General features: G+C 41.2%; 1 protein-coding gene across 2 annotated transcripts; it reads right to left on the minus strand.

Moving 5' to 3' along the window:
* Position 1: 1 nt before the first annotated feature.
* On the minus strand, positions 2-7,198 carry LOC120728174 (formyl peptide receptor 2-like). Of its 2 annotated transcripts, XM_040022955.1 has the most exons (4): positions 7,123-7,198; positions 2,501-2,570; positions 2,387-2,427; positions 2-1,221 (listed from the first exon to the last, which is right to left on the minus strand). In XM_040022955.1, the coding sequence occupies exons 3-4, from the start codon at positions 2,417-2,419 to the stop codon at positions 427-429; spliced, it is 828 nt and encodes a 275-aa protein (XP_039878889.1). In that variant the 5' UTR covers positions 2,420-2,427; positions 2,501-2,570; positions 7,123-7,198; the 3' UTR covers positions 2-426. The 2 variants fall into 2 exon arrangements, with proteins under 2 accessions (XP_039878889.1, XP_039878888.1); XM_040022954.1 differs by lacking the exon at positions 7,123-7,198 and adding an exon at positions 5,309-5,908 and having other exon boundaries at positions 2,387-2,570.
* Positions 7,199-13,377: the final 6,179 nt, after the last annotated feature.

Below are 13,377 nucleotides of genomic sequence, written 5' to 3' on the forward strand. Positions count from 1 at the left end.
TTGAGTAAATTGTTCCAACAGTCATAGAGATTACAAGTTGCATTGATGGACAATAGATATCAAAGAATAATACTCTTTCATAAATTTGAAGGCATTTAAAAAATGGTCTACTATGTTAAAGAAAAAAATCAAGATCTATAACATATTATATACATATGTACATTTTTTTGAGCAACAATTACGGTCTTTGTGCCTTCTTCACAATACAATGAAAGTAATAAAAATAATAATAATTTGATTTCCTGTGTAGTAACAGACAGATCAAAGTGTCTGCACTCCAGTTTACATTTGTTAAAAACTAAAAAATGGACACGTAATCTTCCAAGCATCACAATTACTCAAAAAAAACTTTGCACCCACTGCTGTCAAACTCCTTTCTGCTTTTACAAGATTGTTGTAAACACAGAGCTTCAATCCAAAGACTGATCAGTGCACTGAGCCACCTGTGTAATCTGTCAGAGCCCTTGTATAAACTCCCATCAGACCGTTTTTAAACCGATCCCTCAATTTTAGCCCCATGCAAAAGTACAGCAGTGGGTTCACACAGCTGTTAAAGTAGGCAATGCTCTGTGCTACAGTAAACCAGATTTTCATCACATCATTATCACCATTGATCATTCTCACCAGTTGGAGACAGTGATAAGGTGCCCAGCACAGGAAGAAGGCAATGACCAAACATGCTATTACACGCAGAGGGCGGGACTTCCCTGACAGACGGGTGCGTCGGATTCCCACCCCAGCCAAGGTATAACAGATTAAAATGACCATAAAAGGAAATATGAAGCCACACAGGAAGCGGATGGAGTAGAGAGCTACTTTGGTGCTGTTGTACCCCTCTGCCTTCTCTTTCGGGTCCACAGAACATTTAGTCAGGTTGTTGTTGTCTATGTACATTTGGCGATGGATGAAGTAGGGAATGCTAAAGAGGATGGCTGCAATCCAGACGCAGACTGCCACCACCCTCGCTGCCGACAGGGTGCGTCGGCGCTTTGTGAAGACTGGCCACCAGATGCAGACCATTCGATCCAGACTGATCACAGCCAGCAGGAACACAGAGCAGAACATGTTGGTGTATTTGAAGAAGCCGGTGAACTTACAGAGGAAGAGGCCAAAAGGCCAGTGGTCTGACAAGAACAGCTTAGTGAGAGAGAAGATTCGTGTGAAGCAGAAGATCAGGTCCGCTATCGCCAGATTCACCAACCACACATTGGTGACCGTCAGCTGTTGAGGCAGAAGAAAATAAAAGATGGAAAAGAGACAAGAGGAAGAAAAAATAGAAAAAATGGAAGAAGCAAGTAACCTGACTGGGATGTTATCTATGCCAATTTATTTATGTCAAAAGCAGTGTGTTAAAAAAGATATAACCACAAGCAGATAAGATAACTTTACAGGTTTAGGTATTATTACCACATATGAAGTTACATTTGGTGTGTGTCAGTTCAAATATCTGCGCGTTTAGAACTCAACCACAAAGAAGCCATTGCACACCAGAGCGTCACTTTGCAAAGGCTACAGCAGATTCATGCTCTGCAAACACGATTCCATTCAGAGGGATGAGAGGGGTTTTCATCCACCCCACACATGCTTCCATGTAGTTCTCCAAAATCCTGACTACATGTCACTGAAAGTGGATGACGTAAGCAAGCACATGAGGACAGTGGGATGGAAAAACTCCCGTTTAACAGGAAGAAATCTCTGACAGAAGTAAGCTAAGGGAGGTGTGGCCATTTGCCAAGACCAGTTGCAGGTAATGTGAGGAAGATAGGACAGCCAGGCTAAGCGTGGAGGCTTCCTGTGAAGCAAAGGAGGATCCAGAGTAACCTGATCAAGTTCTGATATAAGCCAATCTCGAAAATAGAGATTATACAAGATTTGATGATTATTCAAGATCTTGTATTCAAGAAGAAGGATTTTATACCAGGTTCTTGATTTAACAGGGAGCCAATGAAGTGAAGTCTGTATGGGACAAATGTGCTCTCTCTTTCTAGTCCCTGTCAGTACTTGTTGCAGCACCTCTAAAAGCTGTTTCTTTTATGAGCTTCTCGGATGAGACAGGAAACATCTTCAACTTAGTTAATGAAGATCTGTGGTAGCAAATGTCATCCTAAGTTAGTCAACTTGTTAATTTGTACTGCAAAAGGATGTATTTTGGTCCATTCTTAGCCCTAAACAAGTACTTTTGATACATAAACCTGAAAGATAAGGGCAGGCTTGGATCAAAACGTAGGAGGTTTGATCCCTGGCTGCTCCAGTCTGCATGCCAAATCTCTTTAGCCAAGATATTAAATCCAAGTTGTTGTTGTTGTTGTTTTCACTGAGCTTTTGTTAAAAAGACAAATGGCAAGCTCAGAAGGCATTTGAAACATATTATATACTTTATATCCACCTTAAGTTTGAAGCCAGCCACCCAGATCACCATGGAGTTCCCTGTGATTCCGAGCACAACGGTGAGCATTATGAGGACGATGGTGATATTGTGCACTATGGAATTGATGCCCACCATAGTTGCCTGGTCATCCTCAGGTTTGAGAGTGTCGGTGAGCAGCGAGGCATTGGGAAACATTGTGTGCCTGAGAAGGAAAAAAACAGAAACAGAACAGAAAAAATTAAAAATGGCTCCTGAAAGACAGACACAAAAAAACTATGCGCAAAAGAAACATGCAACTTTGCTGCGTTGCTTGAGTGCCTCTCTCTGCATTGATCATATCTTTAAACCACAGTGAAGCAAACCTCTAACAGCCTTTCCTGTGCCTAACAGGAAGACAGATGTGTGTAACTCTTTTAGGTTAGCCAATAGGCTGGATCCTATGGGCTAAGAGAGATAGAGAAACATCCTCAAACCCCCATCTTAGGGCTTGAGCCTGGGGTGGGACAGGGTTAACTGCCCAGAACCAGTTAACCCAAGTGACCAGTTAAGCAGAGTAAACTGTTGCAGTGATGTCTCTGATGTCATAGGGTTTGTGTTTTTTAAGGTTTTTTTTTTCAGTCACTCTTTGTCTGACCCCTCATCCATGACTAATTTGCCTTGGGAGACCCTATAGCAGGGGTTTCCAAACTACGGCCCATATTTAATAGGCCCACAAGAAATTTTATAAAATAGAATATGGCCCCCACTTCAGCTTTTGCTTGAGTGTATTGCATTTCCTAGTTTTAACACCAGGGGGAGCTACTGTTGATCAAGGCAGTTGCTCCATCAAAAAGGACAATCACAGAAGAAATTTACCTCAAGTTACTAAACATGGCAGAACCAAAGAAGCGAAAGGTAGAAAGTGAGTGCAGAAAATTTCAGACACAGTAGGAGAGTGAATATTTCTTCAAAGAATTCAAGGGGAAGTGTGTCTGTTTGATCTGCACTGAAACTGTGGCGGCTATGAAAAGTGTATAATGTACGATGTCATTATGAAATCAAACATCAGGCCTATGCATCCTACACTGGTGCTGAGCGAGAGCAGAAAGTAAAGCAAATGGTAGCTATCCTGCAGGGTCAGCAACAGTTTTTTTTTCGTGCTCAAAGGTCCAGGAAAAGGCTCCAATAGCCAGCATTGAAGTCGCCCAACTCATCGCAAGACATGGCAAGCCTTTTTGAGATGGAGACCTCATAAAATACTGCCACATTAAAGTTGCCTAAATAATGTGTCCGGAAAAAGTGCAGGATTTTTACTCCATTGCATGCGATGAGAGCACTGATGCCACAGACATCAGACAGCTGCTAATTTTTTTGTGGGGAGTGGATGAGAACTTTGGAGTTTCAGAGGAGCTGCTCGATCTTAAGAGTCTAAAAGGCACAACAACGGGTATTTTGGATATTTTTGAAGCTGTCAGACTCAATTCACAAAGTGGGACTTAAATGATGGCACTCAAAAAAAATTATCAGTCTATTTGGCTCAACATACATATGTGAGCAAAGAACCAAAATGAGCGATCTCCAAGATGTCCTTCGCATCTCAACCACTAAGTTTACTCCAGACCTACCAGCCATCCTTCGGTCCAAAGCGCAGCATCACTGCTCCAACTGAGTGCAATGCCGTCCCCACTTTCGGTGAGTAAAAAATATATTCCACAGTACCTGTGGGTTAATAAGCATGCATGTGCAGGTACACATGCTTTAAATATCAATCACGCGCATCAATTCTGTCACTACCCTGCTTTTTGTGCACCACTTTCTTATATGCATTTTTTTGTTAACACACAGACTACACACCGCTGTGCACAGCGCACACACAAAGTCAGTTGATGTCATCTGATGCAGATTTGCTCTTTGATCAAGTGACATTCTTCCAGATTTGTGGCACAAGTGGCGTCGTATCAGCACCGCAGCTGGATGCCCCGATTTACATACCCAGTGCAGATGACACTCACCAGAATAATTTACTAAAATTATATGCACTCCTGTTATTAAGTCCAGTCCAGTCTGTTAATGTTGATAACTGTTTCAAATGAATGTTAATAGGTGTGTTGCTAAGCCTAATAACTTAAATATTGTTGAATATATTTAAAGTTTTGTCTTTAATTATATTCAACAATATAACATATTTGACCATTTTTAATTGATTTTTCTAACTTTAATACACTAAAGTTTAGACTATATACCTAATTTCTAGTAAGTGGCCCAGCCCCTCCTATATTTTTATGTATGTGGCCCTCGGTGAAAAAAGTTTGGACACCCCTGCCCTAAAGGGACCCAACTGGGCCTGAGAACATAGCTCCTGGATCCTTATGATACACAAACCCCTCTACCACACTTTGCCAAAAATATTAGTTCAATCTTATAAAGTCCAGTAACGCGCTTCTCGTGTTCTTTGGCCAACTGATGATATTTTCTCAGTTGTCATTTTCCATGGATTTTGTTACAGTTTTGAGGAAGGAAAAATGTAGTGTCCACAAATATTTTTCAGTGAATAAGTTATTTTTGGACATCTATCCTCAATGTAACAATATATTAGTGACTGAGCGAATGTACCGACAAAGTGTTTTTTGTTCTTCCCTCAAAATCTTCTAGCAGAGACTTGTGGTCTCCGTTAAACTACAGTGAAAATTTTCATATCTTTCTATTTTTTCTTTCTAACTTACTGTCAATTAAATGTGTACCGGACTTCAATCAAAGAAACAAAACACAATGCCTTCTTTGGTTAGTTTAGGCTCACGGTGAGCATCATTGTTCTGATATACCATAGAGAGGAAGATTATTTTGAACAGGTGAACAAAGCAGGAAAACTCACTGTTTATAAACCCTACAGTAATGGTAGCAAGTATTTGTCTTAATGGAGGAATAAAAATTGAGAAATCTGACCAAGATAAAGTTTCGTACCTGAAATGTTGAACTGATGTTAGAGCTGAGGCGTTGGTTAAGTCTTAGTGAACAGAGGCAGAAGTGGAGATGCACACTCATGTTCATCTGTGCTGTGGTTACATCAAGTTTGGCTGTTATCTACTTTCTGTCAAATTTGTGTACTATACACACGAACACCACTTCCTCTTTTTCTTCTTATCATGTGTTTTTCTTTATCGTCCTTTAAAGACATGAACACATAAAAGACCTTTCTTTCTGCATGCATAGAATTTTTGTTTTATTTTATTGTTTCCTGTTTACAACCACATTCATGCCACCTCCCTGATTGTCAGACACACAGCTGCCCAAGCATAGATAATGTCAGAGGTTGCAGAATTAAGACCCAAATGCAGAAAAATAATAATTGAGGGGTATTGAGTAATTGAGGGGTCATTTCCGCGATGCACGTATCGAGGCTTGCTTCATTTATGGGAGGAGCTGAAAATGACGTCCAAAGCCTTGTTGCAAGGCTGTACCACATGACCGGTTCAGGAAGTGGTTCGAACTTTGCCGAACCTTTGACAGCGATATAAACCCCTCAGACTTCATTCAAAATGTGGGTGTTTGATGGAGAGTTGCGGTTAGTGAGTTTGGAGACAGTTTGAAGGTTTATGAGAGTGAGGAGAGAAAGTCAGGAGAGAATGGAGCCAGCTAAGAAGAGGAGGATGTCCTCCCCTGTGTGGGAACATTTTGATCTTATTCCTCCCAACAAGGTTTGTAAATTTCTACAGAAGATGTATTTTCATAATACTGATGGTGCAATACAATTTATGTTAAGTGGCTTTACTTTTGTACAAGGTGAAGTGTTTGCTATGTGCCAGGGAGCTGGGACATAACAACAACACCTCATCCATGCTTAGGCACTACAGAGCTTTGCATGAGAATAAGGGGAACAGCGATTGTGGAGCAAGACCAGGTGAGCCATCAAATGCCATGATAATACAGCATGCAGTAATGTTACTAAATGATATAACAATATTATACAGCTGTAATAAGTTACGTGTGTGATATTTATATTAGTGCTTTGTTTTTGTTGTCTTTCCTCAGGAGAACAATCTCAAATAGATGAAAATCTGGTTAGCATGGTGATTGAGGACTCCCAGCCATTTAGCATTGTGGAGGACAGAGGATTTAAAAGATTTGATAAATCATTAAATCCTAGCTATGTTCTCCCCACTAAAAAGGTCATAAAAGCAGTGAAAATTTAGTTTTTACAGAATAAAATGTGAACAGGCAGGACTGAGGCTCAAAGCCTCAGTGTGTAGCTGTCCATACCTCAACGTTACAAAAGCACAACCGCTGTCCACACCCCAACCACGCCTCACTTCACAGTAAATGATCATTTCCATTTTAAGCATTTCCAAATAATAATTTTCCATACTGCCACTATAAATATACACAGTATACTGCCATCACTACAATATACATGTTTTACACACACTCCTTTTGTTGTTGACATTTACAGGCTGTGTGCGAAAGGCCACACTCTTCAAATTCATGCCAACTAATATTTTTACGTCCTGTAGGTGTCCTACTAGAGCAAATGAAGCTTCAAGACGCTTTGCGCTGGGGTGAACCAATTGGATGAAAAGCTTCAGTGCTTCATGAAGCTTCATCTGCCCATCACTAGTTGCCGGAGCAAGCCGTGTGGATTTAACAAAGGACCCAAGATGCGGATATGCAGTGAAGTGAGAGGGCTTTATTGACACAAAACCCAAGTGATAACAAACAAAAGGCGAAAAACCAAAGTTAAAAATACACTACACTGGGAAACTAAAACCTAAACAACAAACCTGAACACGACAGAAAGCAACTTGCAGGGAGAATTCACAGGATGCCAGAGGGAGCTTCACAGACAAGAAAACACCAAATAACACAGACAAACCAGCAACTAACAGAGGCAGACACAAGGTTTAAATACACAGAAGGATAACGAGGGAATGAGACACAAAAGGAGGGCACAGCTGGGAGTAATCAGACCTGACGAGCCAGGGGAAAGCCAGGGGAAACACACTGAGATCAGACACGGACCTTCAAAGTAAAACAGGAAGCACACACACACGGACACAGACTCAGAGATGCGGACTAACACAGAGACCTTACAACACAAAAGGGGATACACAGGCAAGGATGACACCAAACAGGGAACACAACTAAACCCAGGGAAACCAAAATACCACAGTCACAATACATAAAACTATCAAAAGTAAAAGTACCAGGACCATGACAAAAACAAAATGAAACTAATAAAAGTATCAAGAAACAAAAACTATGCACAGGCTCATGTTGAAATCTATAAACTAAGATCTCTAAATATTAAAACTCAGATTATAGTCTAAGGATGGTCTTACATCCCACCCCAAGTGAACGCAGGTACCACCTCTGAAAACTGAGGAAGTTCAGGGTCTCTCCAGGGATGCTCAGGACTTTCTATACAGGTGCTGTGGAAAGCATCTTCACGCAGAACACCATGTCCTGGTATGGAAACAGCTGTTTCCCAGATTACTTGTAAGGCATTTTAAAAAAGTACAGCCTCTTTCAAGGTTCAACCCTGATTCATGGATTATTTGTAGCTGAAAACATTCTTCTCCAGTCTTCATAGGGGTTGGAAATTAAATATCAGTCCTTTCAGCTACTAGAGTTTCCAAAGATTTAGGAATTCTTTTTTCTTTTTTTAATGCAAGATTTAAAAAAAGAAAAACTCTTGCTGTGAGAGCTTAATGGAGTAAATAATGTTCTACAGTAGTCCTAAATTACATAACTTTCCCCAAAAGAGCCACAAAGATAAGATAAAGATGTTAACAATGCTGTTGTTGGTAAAACAAGATATGTTCAGAAAGTTAACATGTTATAAAGTAAAAGAGATTTTACCAGGGAAGCAAACAGTAGCACTTTAAAGGAAAAGAGCTGTTAAGTAAAAATGTGGTTTCTGCAATCATAGAGAAAAACCTTCATAAGTCCTTTGCCTAACTAGAGGGAACATGACCAAACAGAAAAAGAGGAAACATTTTACTGTGCAAATGAAGGATTAGGATTTCGTGCATCGTTAAACAAAAACTTTTTATAATGTGCAGAACTGATAAGATCAGGTGCTGCACAGTGGAGGGTAAACACTGTAATCTGTATGAGGAAATAAGTGAGTACGCTGTTAGAGTGATTTCATGAAATGTTGTTATTGTTGTGCTTTAGGTTGTAAGCCTTGTCTTAAAGAGTATGTTCAGATATTCTTTTGTTCTCCTCCCCAGCCTTTAAATTGTGGGGAGGCCGTAATGTTTAACTACAGGCACATTACATGCGAGATCCTGGTTTCCTTATCTTCCGAGGAATGGTCACTCCCGGCCACTTAGTGGCTCGCCTATGCTTGTATATGGTGAACCGTTAAAGTTGAGCCATATACTGGAGGAGCATAGATGACCCTTTTGTAATCAGCAGGAAGTCACACAGAAATACACACACACACACACACACACAGACTGATGTTGTTTAGATATGCCTGCTTAGGCATGTCACATGTATTTGTAAAATGCATATTCATGAGGCTAACCAATGAAAGCAGCTTGCAGAGGGAAGGTAGTTGAAGTAGTTCGGAGGCAGCTACTTCCTTTTCAGCAAATGCAATAAAGAGTGCTGTGCTATCTCGTTCTTGAGTGAGTGTCTGCTTATCCAGCAGTTTCAGGTATATATCCCTGATAGGGATGGGTGCCATGATGGCACCGGTTCTGACATAAACGGCAGTAACCAGACCGAAAAGCAGCGCACATTTCGGTGCTTTATTTCGGTGCTTTTTTTTCCTGAGATGTCATACACTTTGAATTCTAGCCAATCATTTTACGTTTACGAGGATAGTAGGCGGGTCCAGGTACGTACGTTCTTTTAGAGCAGAGCTACAGATTAAAAATGCCCAAGGTGAAGCGGTCAAAGTCTTGTTGTACTTCACAGCAAAAGATGCAAACTCAGCAGCCTGCAACAAGTGCTTTAAGCTGATACTGTGATACTATGCAAAGGAGGTCACACCTCAAATCCGATGAAACACCTGGCAACGCATAGCGTTTTTTTTAAAAGCCGAAAAATGCGTCATATTTGATAGCTTGCTGCGAGACCTCACACCGAGCGCATCTACTGCAGGTGTGGTGCCTGTTATCGGACCCGGAGTTAGCAACATCCCCCAGAAACCCGAAGAGGAGAGTCCTGGCCCCTAGCCCTGCCGGTGTAGCAGAAATGATGAGGATGATGATGATGCAGCAGCAGCCGTTCTTCTCTGCGTGAGTAGCTTAATGTTGTTCGTGTGTAATTTACGTTGAGTAGGCTAACCACGTTATTACATTAATGCATGTAAGGTGAACTAGCAAACATCATCATAACTACATGCGGCTGCCTTATTGTTTGATGGCAGATACTCCCTTCACCCTGGCCAAAAAGGCTAAAATGACCAAAGAAAAAGTGGAAAACAGCTAAACATGAGAGGTTTTTGGACAAAGTTTGTGTTTTTTCCATTGTTTAAGCACTGCTTCCAGCCAAGAGTGATACCATATATGCCCCATAGCTGCAGAAAAGGCTAACATTGTTATCTTTTTACAAAAAAAACAGCTGAACATGAGAAGTTTTTGGACCAATTTTGTGTTCTCCATTCTTTAAGCACCGGTTCGAGCACCGTTTAAGCACCGGCACCATTTCAAAAGTACCAGTTTGGCACCGGTATCGGATAAAACCTAAACGATACCCATCCCTAATCCCTGATATTTAATTGGTCCTTCGAGGCGGATGTGGGATCTTAGTTCGCCGAGGAGGGGAACGACGGGCCGAAGCCTGACATCAGCCAGGACCTCAGGTGGCCTGTAGAGAAGTCCCAGGACGTAAGGTTTGTTGCTGGGCCAGTTGTATAGTGTCTGTCTCCCCCTCGACGGGCACGGATACACACTTCCAAACCAGATCTCATCTGGGAACAACTTTGTATGACTATATTTTCAGTTTCGTATATACGGAGTGTAGTTGGGAACTACTGAAGTCTCTCGGGGAGAGCCATGATCGGGGATCGTGAGGCCCAGTGTCGGGCACACATAGAGAAGGGGCCCATCACCGAGGGTGACATAAAAGCCTTTACCAACGTGCAGGGTAAAGCTACATTCAAGGACTGTGTGGAGCCTCGTGTCAGGACACGCGAAGGGAGGCTCGTTATTGACGTCAGAATAGGCCTGTGTGTGTGCACGCGTGTGAGTGAGTCTGATTGTTGTTTTGCATGCAGTCACTTCTAAGCTGATGAGCAAGCTACACATTTTCAGAGCAGGAGCTGCTTGAGAACGCATCAGAGGGAGGGAAACAGAGCTATGATTACTCGAGCATGCAGCTATCTGTGAGTTCAATTTCTTCCTCACACGTTCGATATAAAAAAATTAATCGTTTCATTTTACGCTATCGTTTGTTTAGTGGTGTCACAAAATAAACGTTTGCGGAAATATTTTTTCACTGTTTTGATGGTCACTGTAGTGGCTATATTAATTTCTTACAGTTCTCTCTTTCTCTTATATTTAATATAACCACACTTTTTATTTTTGTTACTTTCACAGTGCACTGAAATTTTAGTTTGATAATCTCGCCGTCATTTAAGCAGATCTGAACAATTTGAACTGAAAGAGTCCCTGAAAGTAGGGCTGTTCGATATAACGATATATATCGGATGACGATATAAAAACGTCTATCGTTTCATTTTACGCTATCGTTTGTTTCATGGTGTCGCAAAATAAACTTTTTACAGCAATATTTTTTCATCGTTTTGATGGTCACTGTAGTGGCTATATTAATTTCTTGAAGTTCTCTCTTTCTCTTATATTTAATATAACCACACTACGGACGGACAGGCGCCTGTTTTTATGCGTTGTCATTAGCAACAACGACGGTAACACCATCGCGTGTCCGCTTGTTTATGTTCCACATAAACCTTTCACAATAAAGCTCAAGATCCTGTTGAGACTTTTCAAAATAAACTGAATCACATGAAAGAGCAGATTATTTACGGATGAGAAGTAAAAAAGAGCCGCCAGGTGATAAAAAATAAACCTTAGACTGAAACGTTAGAACAGGCTTTTCCCCCCTTTTCTTTGTGTAATAAATACTCACAAAGAAAACAGTGGCCATTCCAACTTATGTCTAAAAATGTATCGTTTCCTGCATCGGTTGCATTTGTTTACCTTTTAGCTAAACCACTTGTTCAGCTAACTGTTCAGTCAGGGGTCTCTGCACCTTCTGACCCTGCATCTGTTCCTACTGGAGCCTCAGGAGAGGCCATCCAGTACGCTGCGGCTCCCATGCCGCCATCTGTCTCCATTGGCAGTTCAGGAGAACTGTTCCAGCTATCTGTCTCATCTTCGCCAGAGGTCTCTACACATGCTGGTCATTTGTCTGTTCCCGCTGGGGGTTCTGGAGAACCGCGCCAGCTGTCTGTTTCCCCTGGGGGTTCGAGGGGCCCGTTCAGCCGCATGTCTCCGTTGGAGCGTCTGAGGAGCCGCTCCAGCCATCTTCCGTCTCCGTTGGAGGCTCCGGGGAGTCCATGCAGCCAGCCCTGGGTCAGCTTCCTGAACTGCCTGTGTGGATTCGGTTTTGGTTCTGCTCCAAAAAACATTTGGCAGAGGTGGAGAAAGCTCTTGGTGTTACTCATCTGTGAAGCATTTTACCATCCAGCATTGCAGGGCATTGTAAAAAATGCTAATCGAACTTTCAAGAGTAAAATAGCCAAAACAATATTTGTATATAAGAAAAGACATGGCCGATTTGTCACATCCAAAATGGATTTATGTAATAGCAAGCACTCGTCCACGGGACTGTTTTTTTTTTTCCTTGAAGGTAGTCAATCAGTAAAAAGTAGAATACAACTAGTAAGGGCATATGTTATTGATGTTGTGCCGCAAAAAAGAAAGACAAAATTTAACTCATTGAGTTTAACCCTGATAGATCCAATTATAATGTACCATTATACCCAGAAGATCGAGAGGAATTTAAATGTATACTAGCTTTGCATAGTCAACACATGACTGATAACTGTTCTGTCCTGAGCTTTTGTTTCCTATAGCACCCGACTTGACCACACCATCAGTTTTCATACCAAAGGAGGGTAATTATACATGTCTGACACGGAGGAATCTTACCAAAGTGGGAGAGGTAAGCCCTGACTGGGGTAACAACACAATGAATGTGACTTTATGGTCAAATTCCTCAAGATTTTGATATCATGGGTAGATTTGTTTTGATATTGTGGAGGGAAAAGGCTGTTAAATTTCTTCCCTAGTATCTGGTTAGGTACCAGTTGGGACTACCAGTAACAGTTATAGGACATAGGCAAAAGGTACAGCAGTCCAGAAATCTAAGTAGACAGTCTATATTAGACAATTTTGATCTTACACAAAATTCTCCAACATGTATGGATGCAATGGGAATACCGAGAGGAGTTCCAGATGAATATAAACTGGCAAACCCAATAGTTAACAAGTTTGAATCCACAGTACTTTGGTTAACACCCAATAAGATTTCTTGATGCATGCACAATCATCCAGCTAAGTAGATTCCAAAAGGTTGATCCTGTACATCTGTTTTCAGTGGGAGAAACGTTTCAGCACTTATCCAAGTGATTTCTTCAGTCTCAGCTGACTGCAGGTTTCCCCAACCTCATAAACAGTACATTTGCACAATAACTGAAACAAGCCCACTGAAAGAACAATGGACTGTGAGGTCAATTCCTTGATCAAGGAATTTTTTGCTTCTGGTGTCCAGGTGCCGAGACATTGCTGAGCTTGATAAAACAGTGCACATTTCCTCTTCAGTGACTGATGCTACTGATATGGGCAAGCTGCTATGCGGATGTGAGGAAAAGATAGATTCTAAGTGACTATCCAGCGCATCCACACTTTTACTTGCAACAGGATTTTGCCCCACAATTGTTGCATTTAACAGAATTTAGGTAAAAAAAAAAGTGTTCAAAGACAAACTTTGAAAGAGATCCACAAACACAAATATGTACATATACAGAATTTATTTGATGTTTATATATTATTTGAGTA

This window comes from Simochromis diagramma, unplaced genomic scaffold (assembly GCF_900408965.1).
Source record: "Simochromis diagramma unplaced genomic scaffold, fSimDia1.1 OVJJ01000307.1, whole genome shotgun sequence".
Lineage (NCBI taxonomy): Eukaryota > Metazoa > Chordata > Actinopteri > Cichliformes > Cichlidae > Simochromis > Simochromis diagramma.